The following is a 21,534-nucleotide window of genomic DNA, read 5'->3' as shown; positions in this document are numbered from 1 at the left end:
CAGGTTTTTATCTGTAAAAAAGAAAATCATACTGCAGAAATAGTCATTCCGACTAATCATGAATCATATCCCAACTGTAATATCTGTCAGAATAATCCTAATATGATTTCTTCACCGGATCACGCAGCACTAGTAAAAAAAACATTCAAGAATGTATTTTATGAGCTTAGTGTCACCTTAAAGTCTCCTCTGACAAACTGCCAGAGCTGCGTTATGATGTTTTTAAAGAGTCACAAATCGCTGTGTGTTTTTAATAATGGCAGCAAACGCAGGGAAATATTCTGGATGATCGTCGCTGCAAAATGTAGTGAATGCCAAACTCACCTGCAGAGAGCGAGTGTGGGTATAAAGTACGCCGCAGCTCTTCACCTCAGCGTGTGTGTGTGAGTTTGTGTGTGTTTTTGTGTGTGTAGATGAACTGACGGGTGATTAAATTCTGCTCTGTGTGCTCATCATGTCGCCCACTATCATCACTGGGTCTTTATGTTAACGGGTGACGCTTTGTTTCTCCCCACTCAGGACTCACCCTCATTTCTCTGAAGTTGATTGTCCGGGCTGATTCACATTTTCACTAATCACTCACTCTGTCGCCCCCCTTCCTCCTCCTCCTCCTCCTCCTCCTCCTCCTCCTCCACTACCTCCTCCTCCTCCTCCCCCCCTTCGTCACAACCACAGGGAAGACCACACCCACAAGCGCCAGCACAACCTATCATGGGGCGGCATTCCCAAAGGAGGCAGGTGACCCTGAAAGAGGTACAGGTCCTGATGGCCCTCCCCCAGTGGGGGAACAAGGGTCACCTGACTCGGAGCCAATCAGTGTGGAGATGGAGGGTAAGGGGGAGGGATGTCTGTCCTCAGTGAATCTGCAGGGGGATTACACTGCTGGGCCCCGATCGCCTCATCGTTACACTTCTAACCAAACTGACAACTAACAAGAAATGATAATACCAAAAAAAAAAAAAAAAAGTTTCACTCTGGAAGAACTGTCTCCTGTTTTCATCCCGCTCTGAATCAGCTCAGTCATCCGGCCTGCGTCTCCACGGCGACGGCACTCATTTCAAGCAGTTAATGTAAAATTGACAGCAGAGACGAATTCAAATCAAATCATTTCTACACATCCTCCGAAAAATACATTTCTCTATGCAGTTTTCTCATAATGACGGCTTTTGAACGGTCGCTGAGAAAAATGAGTCCCGACCAGTTAAAACATAAAAATCACGACAGCAGCTGCTGACGATTCAGGAAGTCACGTGCTGAGGTTTTGTCTGTGATAATGTTTCTTCCAGGGTGAAATATCTCTTCCATTAGCTCACTAACACTTAACTCACTAGTCCAAACCAATCTCTTAGTGAACTGAAAAGCATTTGCTAATCGACTCTCTTGATCCACACACCTCATTAGTCGTTGACATGACGTGATGCGTAATTTCCCGGGCAGCTTCGCTTAATGCATCCACTGACTTAAAGCCCCTTTTTTAAATGTAAAGCCTGCCGAATGATTCGTGTTCGATGTCGCCGAGTATCACCGCAGGCGACTTCCACTGAACTGAGATCAACACAGTTTCGGAAAGAGTCTTAGAAGAGGACATTCCCATCCCGTTACGTTCAGCCGTACATCCCAATGTGCTCAAACACAGCCAGCCAGGAAAGTGTACGATTTAATGACTTGGAATAAATACTGCATTGGCTCTAATTAACTCCTCAAATTAAGTGGAGAACCTGAGTCTAAACAACACTGCTCCCGCGTGGCCTTTCCTCATCTTTTATTTAGCTCGTCAACACACACAAATATTCCCTCGGTGTTTTTCCAGCACACGCCCGTTAAAAAAAAAAAAAATGCAAAGCACAAGTCAGGTGTCGTCTCCGTCGATGTGGCCGCGCATTTACATTTATGATTTCCATTCCCATTTGAGGGAGCGCAGCTAAAAGTCACTTCCCTGTGCGGCGAACAGAGACTCCGAGAGCGCCGAGTCAAAGTCCCGACGTGAACTTCCAGCCTGTAACTCAACGAAGTCTCTCATTAGACGAGTTTCTATTAGCATATTTTATTCACATTATGAAGTATCGCATTATAAAAAAGGTTAATGGATGATTTGAGCAAAACTTCATTAATTCTGGAAAAGTTTTGAGGCTTTTTAGCTTTTTGAAAAACAGAGTTCATGTGTTTAACAGGAGAAACACTTTTTCCAAACATGTTCAGAGATGCCGAATATTGAACTAACATAACCGATCAGCTGTTTCCACTCCAAGAGAAGAAGAAGAAGAAGAAGAAGTAGAAACTGTGTCCACCATCGGCCTCTTCTTGGGTATTCCCATTAGACTTCCATTCCCACGTAGATGGCCGAGGCGACTGGTTCTATTTCTTCTTCTTCGATGTTTCTTGGCAGAAACGATTGGCTTTGCATCCAAATCACACCTCCACTTCTTCTTCTCTGTCTTCTTCTGACAAACTACACTTTGCATCTCTAACTGCACTTTTGAAACTAGTTGATGGAAGCGCACCTAATCTTCACTTTCCTTTTTTTAATATTTCTTTTACGCAACATTTCCAAAGTTTCTTGGAGCATGTGAGGCCTTTTCCCGGGGATATCTGTCCCTGTTTTAAGATAAATGAGTATCTACAGATGGCGAGATTAGAATATGAACCGTTTTTTGACTTTAGCAAAGTTAAACTGCAAAAAAAAAGGGAGTAGATTTCCCTCCAAATCTTCTCGGCTCACTGCCTCGATTAATGCGGCTTCACAACATGAAAATGAGACCCAAAAAACTTATCGACTGCTCGCCGGCCTTCCTCGGGGTCACAAACACAGACAGACAAAAAAAATACTGAAAGCTCCAGATTTAATGACACGTCCAATTTAATATCCTGCCACTCAGCTGCCTTTTATTCCGGATCGCTGGTGACAGTCGTTGGCTCGGTTCAGTCGCGGCCAATAAAAACCATATAGATGAAAGAATCAACGAGATAAACTGTTTGTTCTGTTAAACATCAGAGAGCAGTAGAAAAGGTCCCAGAGCCCAAGGCGACATACATGAAATTGCTTGTTTCATCAGCATCCTGACAAAAGATATTCAATTTGCTGTAATGTTTGACAAAGAAAAGCAGCAGATCCTCCTGAAAGAGAAGCAGGAAGCATCAACTTTTTGACATTTTGATTGGAAAAAATATTAAACGATTATTTGAGTCATCGTTTCGGCTCTAAGAGTGTATTGTCGGGCTGGAATCTGTGTAATTACAGACGTCAGAGTGAATGTGAGTGAGATTCTGGAAATGAAAGTTCAGTTCTCTCTTCACACATTTGTTGAAGTCATCAAACCTGTAATGTAACTCTCCAACACCATCCAGCTCTGTCAAATACATGACATGACCTATAAAACTCCAACAAGCTTCTGAATATTTAATTACATCTTGATCTTTATGGGCTCCAGTCTCATTAGTTCTTACATTTTTAATTAGACAGTTGGCACTCGTACTGATTAACGTTACAAAAAGTGGGAAATTTAAGTCGAAGAGATACGAAAACCGCGGCAGGAAGTTCAACCAAACGTCCCCGCGTACTTCTAATGATCATGTCAAGAAACAAGAGCAGCGGAGAGAAAGTTCTGGATATTCTGGAACATATTCCTGAACAAGATACGGTTCATTTGGACGAGATTCAGGGAGGAAGAGGCGGCACGAAGCAGTTTTTGTCCTCGACTTGCTGCACGCTCGTGCAGGCACCGTGTCAGAAGTCCATAAATCCTCAGCGGGTAAAAAAGAAGCTTCCATTCACGCAGACAGACTCTCTGGCTGCAATGATGAGCTACTCGGGCTCAAATGAGAAAAGCCCATAACAAATAAATAACCAGCAGGGGCCTGAGCGAGGGAGCTGGACACCGCGGAGGAGAGAGGAGGGGGAGTGTAGGAGTCGGATGTAATAGAAACAGCAGCGCAATCTATTTCAGCCGGAGACTGTGATGCTGCCGGTTCAATCAGAAGAGTCGGGCGGGCGGGTTGATAAGGCGCGAGAGGAGCTGGTGTGGAAGTAACGGCGTCGCAGCTCCAAGAGGGCCTCCAATCTCTCTCACTTCCTGTCCATTTCTCACCACATATCTGCTTTTGTGTCCGAAGCTTCTGTAGAGGCGCTGCAGCAGCTGTGTCACAAATCTCATAGCCGCAAAAACAAGGCGGGCAGGTAGACGGAAGCACACGGGACGAAACACACGGAGAGAGAAAGAATAGCAGAGACATGAAGTTACAAAACACTGAACAGATACTCTGAAAGACTTTATAGCAAGCGTAAACCGACCTGGGCATCGCCCACTGGTGAGTGGACTGCCTTAAGTTTGGCATTATGGCTGCCATCTTGGTTTTTTAGAGCCAAAAGTGTGAGTGTGGAGCTGGTTTCCTGATTGAGAACCAGAGGACGACTTGTCACTCTCAAGGTAGCAACGCAAAAGCATACCCGTCTTTAAACTAGCAAGTAAGATGATAAACTCACCAGGAAACTAAGACATAGTGAAGTAGGGTCATTTTCTCATAAGCTTACATACAATCTGACTTCTTTTTGCAACCAGCCGACTTGTCCCCTGCTGGACATTAGAAAGTTTGCAGAAACAGGCTTTTTTTGCAAATTACTTTAGACTCAAGAGGTTTTTAAAGACACAGCAGTCCATCAGGGCGCTTAACCAGCGACGACTGTACACTATAGATCTGTTTTACTGCAGATATTATGACAAGTCATAGCAGTAAAAAAATAACTAAAAAGCACAGGTATTACAGCGGCTCCACTCTGTTTAAATCTCCCATTAAGCCACGATGATGTGACGAGAACCAGCAGCTAAATGGAACTGAGCCTTCATTAATTCTACGCTTTACCTACCGTGACTTGTCAAAATGTCCTCGCTGAGAAAACACCTGTTAACACGAGCTCTCCCCTCACACCAGTTAAAGTTACGGTTATCACCTACCTGTCTGTTAGTTTGTCATTAGACTGTACCTGATGTTATGTTTAAATCGTATGGGAACATCCTCCTTTAACACAAAAACAGTAAGCCAGTATTTACTCTCTCTGACAGGTGAGACGGATGTGACGGCTCAGAAAAGTTTCACAACTTCCAAGAGTTTCCCCGTCAGTAAACATCTCTCAACCATCACATCAGTAGAAAGTAAACCACCTTTAAATCCACTTCATCCATAAATGTCAGCGAGATATAAAATCACAAAGCAGTCGCTGGCTTCGCTTCACTTCACCTCACACAGCCCTGTTAATCCTCACCACATTTGTTTTCTCATTTTATGCAGCTCGGTTACGGACGGCTAAACGGTGAAGTGCAATATATTCGCTCACATGTGGGCCGCTGCATTACATTACGTAAACACCAGGGAGGACTAAAAAGCCGGGGCAGGACACCTGTTGACCTGCTGCTATTTAGAAAAACGCCAGCAGTCAGGTTTGCGCTGAAGCAGTTTCTGTCCGGAGGACGCCCACCTCTCCTTCTGTGTGTCAACGTTTAGCGGAACGCTGTTTCACAAGTCTCCTGGTTCTGGACCTCTGGTTTGTTTTCTCCCCTCTCCTGCCCTCCATTGTGATTTGACCTTTTTTTTTTCCGTGACCCCTCTTGCACATTTAGGTGAACTGGCGTGGGCTGCACATAAAAAAAAAGCCAAGCGAGCAGCTAATTTAGCTGACCCAGTGCGATGGCTGGGATAATAGAATCAAGTGAAGCGGGCATTTTTACCGACTCATTAAAACACTACAGGAGGAGAGCAGAGCGTGAACTCGGGTTGAACCTTCTCCATGAAGAAGGGCTTGACGTCCTGCGGGCGCCATCGATGCCAGCTAGTTTTCTAAAGGAGTTATTTATACTTGTAAAGACCATGGCAACAGACACCGCCTGTATCATCCAGTCAGGATGAGAGGGCTCAGACTGTGTCCCCTCTAACCACCATCATCATATCTGCTCCTCAGAGGCTTCAGTCCACATCAGGATCAGCACTTCTTATGACTGATATTTTAATTTTCTTACCTCGTACTAGTAAGACCGACACAAATATATCAGCTGTAATCTTAAAGTGACTACAACGTGTTTATAAAACGGTCTCTTGATTCCTCTGATGACTATAAATGACCTCTAACAGCAAACGAGAGCATCAGCGAACAGTCTGCTATTTTTATATAGTTATTATTAACTCCTGCGCTCTGATCCAATCACATATATCACATATAAAATCACATTTTAATACATTACCTCATCACGGTCCATCTTGTGGTCTCAGGCGGCGCTGATGTCGTACCGCTTTTGTCCAAAGGGGACGCCACAATCAACAAAAACTAAAAGTTCCTCGTAGTCAAGAAACTTATAATACATTATTATAAACTCGCTCAGCTTCCTTCGCCGTGAGTTAGAATGTTAAATATGTCGACCACCGCTGAGCGGTGTCAGTGTCAGAGTTTTACTTTTCCATTTAATTCTAACCGCAGCTGTCACTTTCTCAAATAGGAGACAGTGTGTGAAGTCTGATTTTAAATAATTTAACACAACTTTAGATCTGTTGGGGTCAGAGCGAGGCTGCGGATCCAGAACATGTTCATTATGACGGTTAAACAGAACGGCTGGCTGTCGGATTTCATTCATCTACGTTGACCCTGCTGGCTGCTCGTACATGATTTATCACAAGTCAGGCCAAAGTGCACACACTCACACACACACACACACGTTCGCCTCACTTTTGGAAACGTTGCTGCCAATTTTGAACTCCCTGAGTCATCGTCATGGTGTAATGGCGCTCGTTAAAGGTCACACAGAACGAAGCCATTTTTTCCCCTCCGCTCCACTCCACCAGCACTTTACTGCCATTTTTTAAGTGACATCATGTTTTACTACAAAAACACACACACGGCAGCGCGCTGTAAAACTAACTTTAAAGGCATTACACACACACCGAATACTTCACTTTCCATAACCGGCTCTTTTAATGGCTCTTTATTCCGTGTCGGTTATTAAAGCTGAGCTCAGTGTCAGGATGGAGAGGCGTCACGGCGATCCTCGGGGCCCACGGTGATCACATCCACCCACGCAGTCGTCCCGGCTGCTGTAACCCCTTACCCTTAATCTGTCTCATTGACCTCTGGGGAGTTTTATCTCCCGATTTACCTGCCTGTTTTCCTTTCTTCTTTTTCCTTTCTTCAGTTGGTTGGACTAACCCTTTTAGCTGCACCTGCCTCCTTTGTTGAATTCTCTCTCACTGACTCCTTCTTCACTGTCTTTTTATGATCCGCCTTTCTGGTTTTACAGCCGATGGCTGAAACTGTTGCGCAGTTGTTCGAGTGGCCTGCGAGCAGTTTCTTCATCCCTTAAAGCAGCAGTTCACTCCAAAGACAGCGCTGTGCGACATGATAGATGTGTGTTTATAACAGAAAGAAAGAGCTGTAAGACAAAGATTGTTGGGGAAATGGATGCTACGTTTGTGGTTAAAGGACCAGTTCACCAAAAAATGTAAGTTCAGTCATTTTCTCCTCATCTCCATGCTGATGGAAAAGTAAGCTGAAGTTTTGTAAGTCCGCAAATCATTTCTGGAGCTTCACAGCAAAACAGCGCTGCAGCACAACCAGAAACAACAAATGAAATGGCTCCATACAGCTCGTCTGTCACAATAAAAGCTCTGAATCCCAAATTGATTGGGAAAGACTTGACACAGGACGAGCTGAATGAAGTCTCTATCTTGAATACTGCACCGCTATCTTGTTGTGGAGCTCCAGAAATCATTGGAGTGGTATTTATTTTTTTGGTGAACTGTTCCTTTAATCTAAACCTCCATTAAATGACCTTACTTTTTATTATTAGGAGTCCAAGTTTCCTCTCTTTGTTTTGGTTGGTGCATGTTCTTCATGTGTTGCCTGTGATGAAGCTAAAAAAGCACCAAGATGAATGTTAACGAAACAAATGATTGAGTATATTTATTATTATTATATCTGTGTCACCTGACTTTGGCGTGGACTGTCTCTTTAAGAACGTTGGTAAAGCGAAGATTCTTCCCGTGCCGCCTTTCTCCTCTCACGACATCACGACAGGTGGAAGTTTGCACTGGAACTGTTTTTGCTTTACCGGCGTCTGAATGGCAAAATAAACATCTTTTCTTTTTGGATTTTTCTGATTCAGCTGCATCACTCAGTGCATGTGCTTATGGCTTGTGATGATTTATCAGATGCTACTTAAAGGGTCGGTTCACCCAAATTACAAAAGAAAAAATTGACTTTTATTCAATCCGAGGCTATTTATCTTTATATTATAGGTATTATTATATTACTAGGCATTTACTTCCACACACAACAAATGTTTCTGTCTATTATTAGTTTTTGTTTTGGATCATTTTGTCTGTAGAAGTTAGTTTCAGTGAAAAATGTGTCTGTGGATTGTTTCTAGAAGCACGTGCTGCTTTTGAGTTTTGATATTTTTATGCTTAAATCATAACAACACCTTTATAAACAATTAGATTTAGCTTTATGTCGGCAGGTATTCTTCAAATATACGGTAAGTACACAGAATATACACAAACATATGATATTTTACAGTTTAAAAGATTTCCTACAGGCACAATACTGATGTATCTGCAATATGAACCAATTTGAGAAATGTGAAGACGTGTTTTTTGATCATTTGAGTGAACCGGCCCTTTAACCAAACCACTCTGCTGTCTGAGTGTTTTGAATTGAAAACATGTATGCTGCTACTTGACTTGACTGAAACTTGGCTTTCCCCTTCAAAAGCACAGGTGTAAATATTGAAGGACTTCATACAGACAGTGTGCGTCTGATTGCCAGATGCCACAGCGCGCCTAATCTACCAGCATTCAATCAGAAGCTGTAATGAAATCTATGCTCTCTATGCATCAGCACACCGGGAATGAAATGCAGTGCTCATTACCACTGCTTTTCAATTGGAATGGATCTGTTACATTACACCGTATCACCTTAGCCGCGTGTGCATATATTAAACCCGCATCCAATTGGCTGAGCAGTGAGGTGGAATATTATGCAAATTCCTAATAACAAGTGTACATGATTGAATTCACTCAGTCAACAGCCAGAACCCCGCACACGCTCCGCACATATACCCAGTGTGTGTGTGTGTGTGTGTGTGTGTGTGTGTGTGTGTGTGTGTGTGTGTGTGTGTGTGTGTGTGGCCAGGCACACCAAACACACACACGGTCATGCTCTGTTTGCTAACCATGTCTGTCAGTGCGCAGACATCAAGTATTAAAAACTGTCAGATGACTAAAAGCTCACAGGAGCCGGGCCGCTTTTCAATTCAGCTTTTTTTGGGGGGGAAAAATGAAAATAATTCATTTGTTTCAATCTGTCAACCTCAGGGTGTCTTTCAGGAGTTAAAAAAAAAAATGTTATTTTTAGCGTGGAAGAAATAAATCTGCAGCATTAGCCGGGATAATGCTCCCCCACGAAGCCCAGGGCCATTTTTTCGTCTCGTCGGCTCCTCGTTGGGATGGAGTAGCCATTAAGGGAACAATTACATGCACTTGTAAGCTTGCAGAAGCAGAAACTAATTATGGCTATTTTGGAACGTCTTCACTCGATTGCAAAAAAAAAAAAAAATAGAACACAAGTTGTTCTCCAGGTTACAAAGCATTTAAACGCACCCTTGAGGAAAGAAAAGCCTGATACAATAAAAAAAAAGTTAAAGTATGTGCGGAAAGAAAAAGTTGCTCCTCTGTGTAAATGATTTCATATCTGACCTTGACAGAGTTGCTGTCGCTGCTCCTTCCTGGCTGTGTTTTAAATTCGGGTTTTTGTAGAGTTTCTGATTCTTTAATGTGCTGCGAGAGATGCAGAAGAGAATTTCCTTCACAATTGAGCAAGTGGGAACTTCAAAGTGTTGAGATTACTGGTAATTGGTGTCATGGAGAAGCTTATGGCTACTGTGTTGTTAATGAAGTCGATTTACGACGTCTGCGTGAGCCCGGCGAAGACAGCAGCCATTCACTTAATCACTCACATGCTTAAGAGAAGTTGTCACTTCCGTTGTAATTTATTTTTCAGACTTCGTCACCTGCAGCAACAACAAAAAAAACACAAAACAAACACTTTATTTCCCTCGTGCAAAAACCCATCGCCAATTAGTAAGGCGCAGCGCAGACGACGGCATGTAAAACTTTCCTGTTTACATAACCTACCGCGCCGGCTATTTTTAACAATATGGATGCAATCACGGAGCGCCTCTCCTCCTACGGCGCGGCGGAGGAGCGCGAGGGTTGTTCTCCAACCGTATCACAGCTGCCGCAGAGCACCAGGCTTCAAAACCCAGCAGAGTGACGGTCTGTCACTCACCCCATCATGTCTGTCTGTCTCTCACTCTGCCTCCATCCTCCATCCTCCTCCTTCAAATCTGCTGCATGCACATACATCCACTCCTTCTCTCCAGTTTATTCTAATTTTTTTTCTCTTTCATCTCCACTCTATGCCTCTCCGCTCGTGCTCTCCTGACTCTTGGATCTTTCAGTCCTCTCACATTCACTCCACTCTTCATCACCAGTTTGTCACCAAGGTTGAATTTCATCCCTTCATCTTCCGCCTTTTTTTTTCCTTTATTTATTTCATTCTATCCCCTGGCTGTCACCATCCCTCTCTTCCTTTGCCTCCCTTGCCTCCACTCACGCAGCCCATCTGTCTTTTTTACCTTTTGGCAGACTCCGGCGTCTCTATATTAAGCCGTCTCTGAGCCGAGACCATGTTGAGTTGACACAGAAATATAATGTGACGACGTGAGAGAGGAACACTGACTCTGACGCTGTGTAAACATTGTAGGGGAGTTCTGAAGGGCCCGTAAAAAAGCAGCATTAATTATCGCCTCTACTTGAAGTGACAGTTTTTCCAAACGTACCTTTTTTTTTTTTCTAAATTGAAAATATTTTTGTTAGTTTCAAAGTGTCTTTAGCGTCCAGACGCTTGTAAAGAAGCGTTAAGATGGCCAAATCGGTGTGTACAGTTGGCCAGCACCTCCTGTGCGCCACCTAGCAGCTTGCCAGCCTGTCGGTATGATTCACAGGGTATTAATTTCACTGTGACCAGTGGCACCATATGTCCCGCATACCCAGTGATTGAGTCAACCGGCCTGTTCGTGAAACGTGTTGTGACAGGTCGTCGGCCGGCTCTGGATTTGTTTACCTCAGCTGCGCGTTTCACCCCCCGCCGTGGCACTTGACTCATACATCTTAACCAGGAGGGACCCGTCGATAGGCCAGTGTCCACAGATAGGTGGGGGGGGGGGGCCCGCAGGGAACAGATGACTCACAGGTACCGGGAAGCCACAAGGGGTAACAGGAGGCTGAAAGCACACTGAGATGAGAGGAGCCTTTCCCCGCTCATCACAAAAGCTATACGCCGCCACTGCCGCCATCGCCGGGACGCTGATCAGTTAGAATCACAAACTTGGACCCAAACGTCGCCACAGAGCTGATTGGCGGCCTGTGTAATGAGACCCACAAAAAAAAAAAAAAAAAGATTGCCCAAGATTAAAAGAAGAGGTATTAACAGGCTCACTGCGGCATCGCTTTTGATCGCGTCTCCCACTGGGACGCAATTATGATTTATGACTTTTTAATGTGGTCATAAGTCGAAGCAATCATAAGAATAAATGGCTAAAAATTGAGCATTTTTAATTGGAAGCTCTATTCAAAGCGTTATTTTCTGGGAAGATTATAGTGCGCCACAGTGTCCCTCTCTCTCTCTCTGTGAGGGAGAATGGCAGCAAAGCACCCCGCGACAAACGAGTGTGGTGATACATGATGATGAGATAATAAGCCTGTGCGAGCACACCTCTAGATAATAAAGAGGGAGAGAGAACTGACCACGCTTCACGGTAACTTCATGTCCTAAATCATAAACTTCTTTTTCAAAACTTTGGCCAGAAACTGAACAGATCCGTCACAACGAGAGATAGGAAACTAGTTTGGTTCTGATTGTGCCGTAGCTTTTTTTCCCCACGTTTGTAATGAGATTCTGTCAAATTAGAGCTGTAGTGACGACAGGAGGCGAATGGCATGTCTTTCCATTTCATGCATTGTGCAGTTACCATGGTGGCAGGAGCCTTTTGAGGCTTAAGAAGATTGAGTTTAGACTCCGTCATTGGTGCTTTTATCTCTTGTGGATTTATAAGATTTGACTGAAATATGTACCAAGTCCCTCTGATCAGATTTTCCTCCCCTGTAGTATCTGCCCCCCCTAAAATCTGCCTCTAATCAGATACGCTCAGTGTGGAGGACCCTTTATGGTCCTTTTAACACACACTCATTACCTTCAATAAGGCTCACACTGGCCTCAGTTCATGTAGGAGGTTTTTATTTCATTCCATTCCACCAAAAATTCCTTTTTTGAGATGTTGGTCTCAGATGGATCGTAGAATTTCATCAGTTTCGGGAGGATTTGGGTTTTTATTCGTGGCTTCATCACATTACAGCTCCATCACGATGCAACTGGCAGGATGGTCCGACATGATGATACCGAACGTACCTTGAAATGATCCTTCTCAAATCTCTCTGTTGTTTTAAGCCTCTGCAGACGATGTTGCAAACAGTTTTTCGTGCCAGTTTGGCTAATAAATGGATTTTTCTTGCCAAAATCAGACAGAGAGATTGTTATTTCATCTATAATCAGTGTCTCGATTGAGCGTCCAGAAAGTACATTACCGCTGCGGTTTGAAATTATACACTATATATAGGTTTTATTCATATCACCCACGTCAGCACTGAGTTTCTACACGAGAGTTTTCTGGACAAAGAGGCCTTCATTATGTCGAGTCTCGGTCACTTAATTCAGAGAAAAGATTAAAATTCACTCTAACGCAGACCTCATTATTCAGCTGATATGCCCTATACTCATCGACCAATCATCCTCGTCATCACCAGTCTGAACATCTCATAAACTATCATCAAGCCTGATTTAGACATCATCACCCTCCGTTTTCATTCCTCCGCCGAGCTTTCATTAGCCGTTGGATTTAGCTTGTTTGGAACACCTGCATTCTCTCCCTCCTCGGTGCAGCTCAGCTGTCCCCCTCCGCAGACTAATCAGTTTCACAGAAACTGTCATTAAGGGCGGAGAGGAGGGTCTGACACCACAGATGGCGGCAGCCTCTTGCAAATGAGCTCTGATTACGAGAGGTGGCAGGTTTCACTCCTCTTATAGTCGTTGCCTTTCACGCCATTAGGCAAACAGAGTGCTAGGGTCACATCACCCAAGGACGTTTACATGGTAGACTTGCCTCAGCTAAGTAACCTTGTGTTTTTTCGGTGCACCGTTGCACTGGCTGCTCCCTCAGCTTCGTTTCGAAGGAGTTTGACAACCTCATTTGAGTCTGTTTTGGCAAAGGCGCCGCACTCGGTGAGCGATCGGGTAGACCTGTTATTTTTGGCTCGTTCATCATACCAGGTGCTCTCACCCCTGATCCTTGCATTGGAAAGCAAAGTCTGTGAAAATGACATCAGGTTCCTGCTGCTGCACTCCCATCAATATTTAAAGCTCTAACTCATTTCGGAGTTGATTTCTCACTGACTGGGGAACTCTTGGCCTCTGCCAGTCTGAGTGGAAAGCGCAGGTCCTAGAAAGAGAGACTGTATTGATCTATTAACAGTGGAAGGAAAAGGAAGCCAAGAGCTTAGTTCAAACACCTCTCCCATGCTGTTCCCCACATAGTGAAGCTCCTGTAAACACAACCTGTCTGTCCCAGCTGCTACTTGACCTACATTAGCTCTTGAAAATGTGTCTTTTTTTTCCTTCTTCTGGCTGAGTCAGAAAAGCTCTAACTGAAGTACCCTTTTCTCAATCTTTTCTGTTTTGAAGGTGTGAGGCGACCACCGGAGCTGGAGAAGACCAATCACAGTGTCCATTACACTCTCCTCATCGCTTGTGTTTTGGTGGCTTTTGTCCTCGGCGCCTTCCTCTCCGGCTTCCTGGTCTCCTGCTACTGTAACCACACAGGCCACAAGACCAAGAAGTTGTCGAAAGATCCCGAGGCCCCGATCCCCCACGCCCTGTCGCTCCGCAGTCTGGCTAAACTGAACGGTTTACTGGACAGCCAGAGTAAGGACGACAAGCTGGAGGTGTCATCTCCAAAGATCTACAACTCTTTCTTCGCCAACAGCAAGGAGCATCATCCGCCGAGGAGAAACGGCCATCACGCCATGACGATGGGAGACCTGGTCCATCCCCACCACCACCACCACCACCATCTCCACCATTCCTCAGAGCTGTCTGGTCTGCCCACACCAGACTCGACCCCGGAGCTGCCTATCAAGAGCATGAAAGCCTTCAAGAACCAGTGGGAGAAGAACCAGAATTGCAACAATGCCAAGGAACCAAAGTCCCACAACATTGTCTCCAGGCCCAGCTCCGCCCTGCTTCACCAGCAGGTCTTCCCGTACTCCCACGGCCTGTCCAACGGACAGCCACTCGGTCACCTCCACCCAGACGAGCGCAAAATCCATAATGTTGAACGTGTGTTATCACAACAACCTTACCCTGGTTACTCTCAGAAGGTGATGGAGGTAACCTCGCTGGACGAGCTCCTGAAGCACATCCACGAGGCAGGCGGCAGCAAGAACTCCCAGTTAATGAGCCCATCGGGTCTGATGGCCAGCGGCGGCGGTCAACTAGCATTCGCCAATCGCATCCAACCTCAGATTCCTGAGACAGAATCAGCCCCCTACTACAGCTCATCCACCTTACCCCGAGACAGCCTCACCCGACGCATGGATGTTCCTCCAGACATTCCCCCACACCACCAGTCCACGCTGGAGAGGAGGCACTCCTCCCAGAGGCACTCGTTGATCACAGCAGCCAGCAAGATGCCCAACGGAGGCGCAGTAGGAGTGGGTGGAGGTGGAATGATCCCTCGTCAGCACAGCTTCAGCCAACGAAACGGTGGACCCCACCAGCCACCTCCCCTCCTGGCACGGATGAACTCGACGGGCAGCGCCTGCGAGGTTCACTACCCCCTCATCCCCAATGGTTACCTGACACGCCAGCACAGCTACAACGGAGAGCAGCAGGAGGTCCAACACCGGGGTGCTATCGTCCGCCGGGCCTCCTCTCTCAAACCTGACGTCCCTCCCAAGCCCCTGTTCATACCTGCCACGTCCCCCGTCAACCAACAGGGCAAGTTCAACTACTGAGGAGGTGCACTCCTGGACTAGAGAGGGAGTCTCCCTCGTTGTGTCTTCTTAAAGGAACCTCCCTTTGAAGAAAAGCAGTGGGTTCGAGGTTTCAGACCTTCACGAGAAAACACAACCAATCGCGTGGCAGCCAGTGTCACTGTGGACGAAAGCCTCAACCAAACTTGTTTCTCCCTCTTCTTTTTGTCCAACGAATATCTTTGTACCATATTGGTATTGCTCAGCTACTCGCTTATTATAGAACTGCTGACTCAGGTGACGTGATGCCACCTCCTTATATTAGGCTGCCAATGTCCTCAGTGTGGATTTACAATGCAACTTAGTTTTTGGACGCGCTGATGTTGGAAAAAAAAACTTTACACATCAGTCATCTCGAAGACTAAAAAGCCAGAGGCTCCTGCGATGCTTAGATTCATGCTTTTGCTTAACCTTTTCTGATGTAGTGTTGGTAACCAGTCCCCACCCGCCCCGCCCCACCCTCGAATGTGTTTATATTATGCATGTGTGTGTATATATATGTGTGTTTATATCCACACCGTATATGTATACATATACATATGCAGTATATGTAACCTGTGGTGAAAAGTCCGCAAAAATTCCCCTGAAAGTAGTTACGTCTCTGCCTTACTATACTCTTTCATCTTTGGGCATATCAAACGATCCCCAACACCCCCCGAGAAAAAACCTCAGGGGGGACACCGAGTCATGCACTTCATCAGTACAACCCTTTTTGTCAGTTGGCTAATAAAACTGAACCAAATTTGTTCAAGGAAATACTTCAACAAAGCAGCTATACTCGTCTTCTTTCTCTCTCTCTCTCTCTCTTTCTCTCTCGCTCTCTATCTTTCTTCTTTTCTTTTTTCCCGTCCCAGCAGATGTCAAAGTCAGAAGTGACGAAAATCGGGTCCATTAAGTTCCTCGAGAATGTTTCTCTTAAGATTGGTGCTCCACAAATCTAGTGGGTCTAACATCCTCTGAAAAGGACATTTAAGAAAAAAAAAAAAAAAAGAAAAGAAAAGAAAAAACTGTATTCTGGACCCAAAGAGGACGAGACGAGAAACGCCGCGCCATCCGGCAGAATGAGAATGAACATAAAAACATAGAACGGACTGCAGTTATTATAATTATTAACTTTGTGGCTATTGGTTGTAAATAAAGGAATAATTACTAGCCAAATTTTAACTGTATGTGTAAATGTGTGCCTTATTTAATAATAGTGTGTGACATGGGGGTAGGGGTAAATGCAAGGGGCTCAGATGGCTACTATGCTACAGTATATTGTAGGTGTTTCATTTTCTATGGTCGTCAGTACGTGTCATACAGTATCCTATTGTATATCTGAAGAGTTTCATTCCAGAACGAGATATTTGTCATTTAAAAACCTGCGAGTATGATTGTAACACACTCACTAATTGAGCCTCTTTTCTTTGTTTTTTTGTTTTTTGAAGTAATATTTCACAAATTCTCATCTGTTATTTTGAGAGATATTAAACACCATTAAAATGTTTTTTTCTTATTTTCGAAGATGAATACAGAGTTTTGGAATGAAACCCTTCATTTTTCTCTTTGTTGTTGTTTTTTTTGTTTTTGTTTGGTTTTCTTATCCCACAAGTGTGAGAGCCTGCAGATGCTTTTGGGTGAGTGTTTGGCAAAGCGAGTACACACAAAGCCTGAGACTGCAGACGTTCAGGTTCAAACTGCCTCCATATTATGTCACTTTCCACTGGGTGTCACTTTCCCCGATTAGGTGCCATGGTAACTTTTTTTTATTAGCATTAGCATTAGCTTCTCTTTGGGTTTTCTAAGGGAGCAGTTCACAGTTCCTCTTAAGTAGCCATTGTAGAAGTCGATGTTAGAGGGGCCGATGGATGATACATATTTTTTTTAGTCGTTATTCTGAAGAGATGGTTCAAAAAAATAACGTTAAAAGAGAATATATACAGGATGAAGGCACGAAACTGGACTTCTACAATGGTTACCGCTGTCGATTTGGACTTACCTGCGTCACCGGGTGTCAACTTCAGCGATACAGGAAGCGAGTAGGAGTGGAGACAACACGAGTTTCTGTGTAGGAATGTGTGGAAACGTGGAGAAGTGCAATGAACTCTGATCCGGTGAGCTGAGATTGTTCTCTCGGATCGATGCAGTGGTGGTTCCCAGGAGGCCACGCTGCAGAACATCTCCCTGTGTGGGGGGGGGGGGGGGAGTCGGGTCCGGTCGGCTCTGCGTCAGAAAACATCACCGCTTCAAGACTCTCCGCTGTTGCACTTTTCAGCGGAGTCACTTCGGCCACGGTCGACTGGAACCGTGATCAATTCTGTGAAAACAGCACTACGCTATTTACTGTATCCGAAAGTGGTGTTTATTGATTGAAATTTCCCAGAGCTCATTTGAGCCAATCTAAAGTTTACTATTCATACTCAAAGCTCCAGTAAATAAAGGTCCGACAGCAGCGTTTGTTTAAAGGAAAAAAAAAAAAGAAAAAAAGTTGATTTGGATATTAACAGGCAGCGGAGCATTAAATAGCTTTTTGGAACAACAAATACAAAACATCCAACTTGATTTAAGGTCGTGACCGTAATGGTTTATAAGAGGAATTGTGGCAGCTACAGTGTTTGATGAGTGGAAGTGTTTTGTTTTTTTTCCTTTCATTATTTTTTCTGCCGGTGACAGATTGTATGGGGGAGGGAGCGGTCTCGCCTCTTAAAAGCTCTAAAATCAGTATTTGATTTGGTGTAAATACATTCTATCTGGGCGGGGTCTCATTGATTCAGTATTATGTTTTTTTTTTGTTTTTTCTCCTGTTTGATTTCCAGGCTACGCCTCTTGAATTAATATGAATTTGGTCTCACAGAATACCATTGTATGTCTCTTATACTAGGAATAAAATTAAAAATATGATGCAAGCGTCTCACTGGTGAGTGTGTGTGGGTGATGCACGAGGGGGGGGACACAAACTATAACTTACACAAACTTTGTTTTGTTGAGCTGTCCGGTGTTGACTGAACTCTCAGTTGTGAGTTTATTCAGGAGTGCTGTTACGTTATATTGCGTGACCTCCACTGAGGGCTGTTTGTTTGCCAGGAGATCTTCAAAAATAAAAGACCGGTGGAAGGTTCGGCCATCGGCCAACGCTTTAATTTTTAATGCAGGTCCAGGATTTTCTTTTATAAAGATGCTGCTTTGCTGTGAGTTGCATTATAAAGAGTGTCTGTTAAATCAGTGGCTTACAGAGAGATCTCAGATAGTGCTTCAGCCAACTTGTCCACTCGGTGGGAAAAACAACTCAAACTGCAAACTTCAAGAACAAACGTCTTCATTGTGTGAATACATGTGGCAACGACGAGTCGGTTACAGCCGGCAGCAGCACGAAGAGAAGAAGATGATGCACTCCTGCCCCGAGGAAGGTGAGTGTTATCAGTGATTAGATGTAGTTACACAATCTTCTTCTCTTTTAAAGGTAAGTAAAGTGTATTTAATACAGCACTTTTCACAGAGCTCGGTCACAAAGCCTCCACAGTCTCAGTCACGTTGCCGTAGTTAGTCTTGATAAGCTGGCAAACACTTCCCAAAATATGACCATTTTTTGTGAAAGGCTTTATTTTACAGGTCCATACATTCCTCACAAGCTTTTAGTTCATGTTTTTTCTTAAATTTCCTGGAAAGAACTATGAAATGTGGCTCTTATTACAATTTAAATAGAGAAAGCATAAAGTGATCGATACATTCAAAAAACAAATATTAGAATAAATTGCTAAGCTGCTCAGTGAACAACAGGTCGGCTCTTCAAACTGTCAGTCCAACATGACGCAATAATAACGTTTAACCAAGAATTAATGAATGATTAGATATTAAACATTTATCCTTAAATAGCTACGTACGTCCAAAGCAACAGTAATTCATACATTCATGTATGACGATGGGAATTGAACCAGCGACCCTCCGATAACAAGACGCTGGCTCTACCGGTGAGCCTATCCTGTCATAAAGTGTTGTACAGTATGAGTGTGTGTTCCACTGTTCAAGGACAGCTTGACTTCCATGTTGTCCTCTCCGCACCACCGGCAGTGTGTCTGGCACAGAAACATCGTCCAGTCATCACCTCGGACATTATGTTCCTCCAGCTCAGCACTGAAGGAGCTTCTGTAGTGTTTGTGTGGGGAAAAAACACTTGCAGCCTTTTTAAACTCATCCGGACAAACAAAGACTCCAACGGGATCGTCTGCAACTCTGAGAAGGTCAAACGGAATCAAAAGTGGTTAAATGGAAGATCCATATTTTGAATCTCCCCGTCGTTATTCGACGCCACCGCAGAGCGAATAGCAGTGTGAACAAAACAAGCGTTCTGACTTCAGCTGCTGAGTCTCATTGACTAATAGACTCCCCGCGGGCCGTTACATAACAGATAATAAACCATCATGGTGTGAGCGCACCCCTGCAGCGAGGAAACAGCCGGGAACTTTCAGGGTCGTGTTGAGAGACATTTCTGCAGAGTTTATGTCTGCTGGTGGAAACGCTGTGTTTGGATGATAGTCGCTCTAACCACCAGATCCATCCGACTAAACTATCAGAAGACAAAGTACAATAACCAAGTTTTATTTGTGAAAATCTTGGAATATGTTTTTTATTACACATCTTTCACACTGAGCGGAGAACCTCGAACACCTGTTAACATCGAGTTTCTGTCTTCAGTGAGAAAAGGAACCGTTCAACGTTCATCATGGGCAGTTTAAAACTCTACAAAAGTAACATGTTACAGCAGCATTTCCACCTTTAGTAGTAAAAGAGTGTTTTAATCAACTTCTAATAGGAATTGCTGTTATATTATTACAGTTCCAGTGTCCAGTAATGCGTTACCACCCAAAAATAGATGTTGTTCATTCAGTTAATTTAACATAAAACAGAAGAACTGACGGATAATTTGTTCAGATTTGTCAGTGAGGTCCACAACGAGAAGGAAAACAGTGAGGACTCCCTCTGAGGAGGTCTGTAAATTCAAAAACTTCCTTTCTTTCTACTAATCAAGAGAATCAAAGACGTATGAATATCGTTCTGTGAGGTTCATCGGCAGTGGCGTGCACAGACTTTTTGAAGGGCAGGGGCGAAAAGAAGGGCACTTTAGCGCGTGTTTTGGCTCCCCAGAGGGCACTTTAGCGCGTGTTTTGGCTCCCAAGAGGGCACTTAAGCGCATGCTTTGGCTCCCAAGAGGGCACTTTAGCACGTGTTTTGGCTCCCAAGAGGACACTTTAGCGCATGCTTTGGCTCCCAAGAGGGCACTTTAGTGCGTGTTTTGGCTCCCAAGAGGACACTTTAGCGCATGCTTTGGCTCCCAAGAGGGCACTTTAGTGTTTGGTTTGGCTCCCAAGAAGGCACTTTAGCGCGCGTTTTGCCTCCCAGGAAGGCACTTTAGCGTGTGTTTTGGCTCCCCAGAGGGCACTTTAGCGCGCGTTTTGCCTCCCAGGAGGGCACTTTAGCGTGTGTTTTGGCTCCCAAGAGGGCAATTTAGCGCGTGTTTTGGCTCCCAGGAAGGCACTTGAGCGTGTGTTTTGGCTCCCAAGAGGGCACTTTAGCACACGTTTTGGCTCACAAGAGGGCACTTTAGAACACGTTTTGGCTCCCAAGAGGGCACTTAAGCACACGTTTTGGCTCCCAAGAGGGCACTTAAGCACATGTTTTGGCTCCCAAGAGGGCACTTTAGAACACGTTTTGGCTCCCAAGAGGGCACTTAAGCACACGTTTTGGCTCACAAGAGGGCACTTTAGAACACGTTTTGGCTCCCATAGGGCACTTAAGCACACGTTTTGGCTCCCAAGAGGGCACTTTAGAACACGTTTTGGCTCCCAAGAGGGCACTTTAGCACACGTTTTGACTCACAAGAGGGCACTTTAGAACACGTTTTGGCTCCCATAGGGCACTTAAGCACACGTTTTGGCTCCCAAGAGGGCATTTAAGCACATGTTTTGGCTCCCAAGAGGGCACTTTAGCGCGTTTTTCAACAATTGGGCCTTGTGCACATCACTGTTCATCGGTCACCGTTTCACCACATTTCTGCCTGCAACATGAAAACAAGTGCTCCAGTTTGAAAGGCCAGTCGGCTTTTGGCAGTCACAGTCGAACAAACTGTTAATAGCCGTCAACAAATAAATCACCCGTGATTGTAGCCACTCATTTTCCCTTTCCGGCTTTGTATGGTTGGTTAGTTTGGAGCTAGTTCAAGTTTAACTGTGTGAACTTCACTCAGTCGTTTCCTGAACACAAGAAGAAAAGTTATGATGCAAGTTTTTAATTATAGCAAAAGTTTTTAATGGAGGCTAAAGTAGCAAAACAACATCAACCTACTGTCAGACTTTTTTTAAAATGATAGAAACT

The 21,534-nt window shown here is 44.5% G+C and overlaps 1 protein-coding gene across 4 annotated transcripts in view; it reads left to right on the top strand.

Annotated features, from left to right (window-relative positions):
- The window catches only part of sema6cb (semaphorin 6Cb), a 170,878-nt gene extending 152,804 nt beyond the window's left edge, over positions 1-18,074 (top strand). For 2 of the 4 annotated variants that reach the window (XM_030393760.1, XM_030393761.1), the window contains 2 exons: positions 676-831; positions 13,835-18,074. In XM_030393760.1, coding sequence (XP_030249620.1) covers positions 676-831; positions 13,835-15,165 — 1,487 coding nt within the window. In that variant the 3' untranslated portion in view covers positions 15,166-18,074. The remainder of the gene's footprint in view (positions 1-675; positions 832-13,834) is intronic. The other 2 variants (XM_030393762.1, XM_030393763.1) reach the window with 2 other exon arrangements.
- The last annotated feature ends 3,460 nt before the right edge of the window (positions 18,075-21,534 follow it).

The sequence above is a fragment of the Sparus aurata genome, chromosome 17, assembly GCF_900880675.1.
Source record: "Sparus aurata chromosome 17, fSpaAur1.1, whole genome shotgun sequence".
In the NCBI taxonomy this organism is placed as follows: Eukaryota; Metazoa; Chordata; class Actinopteri; order Spariformes; family Sparidae; genus Sparus; species Sparus aurata.
This window is presented reverse-complemented; position numbering and strand designations above follow the sequence as displayed.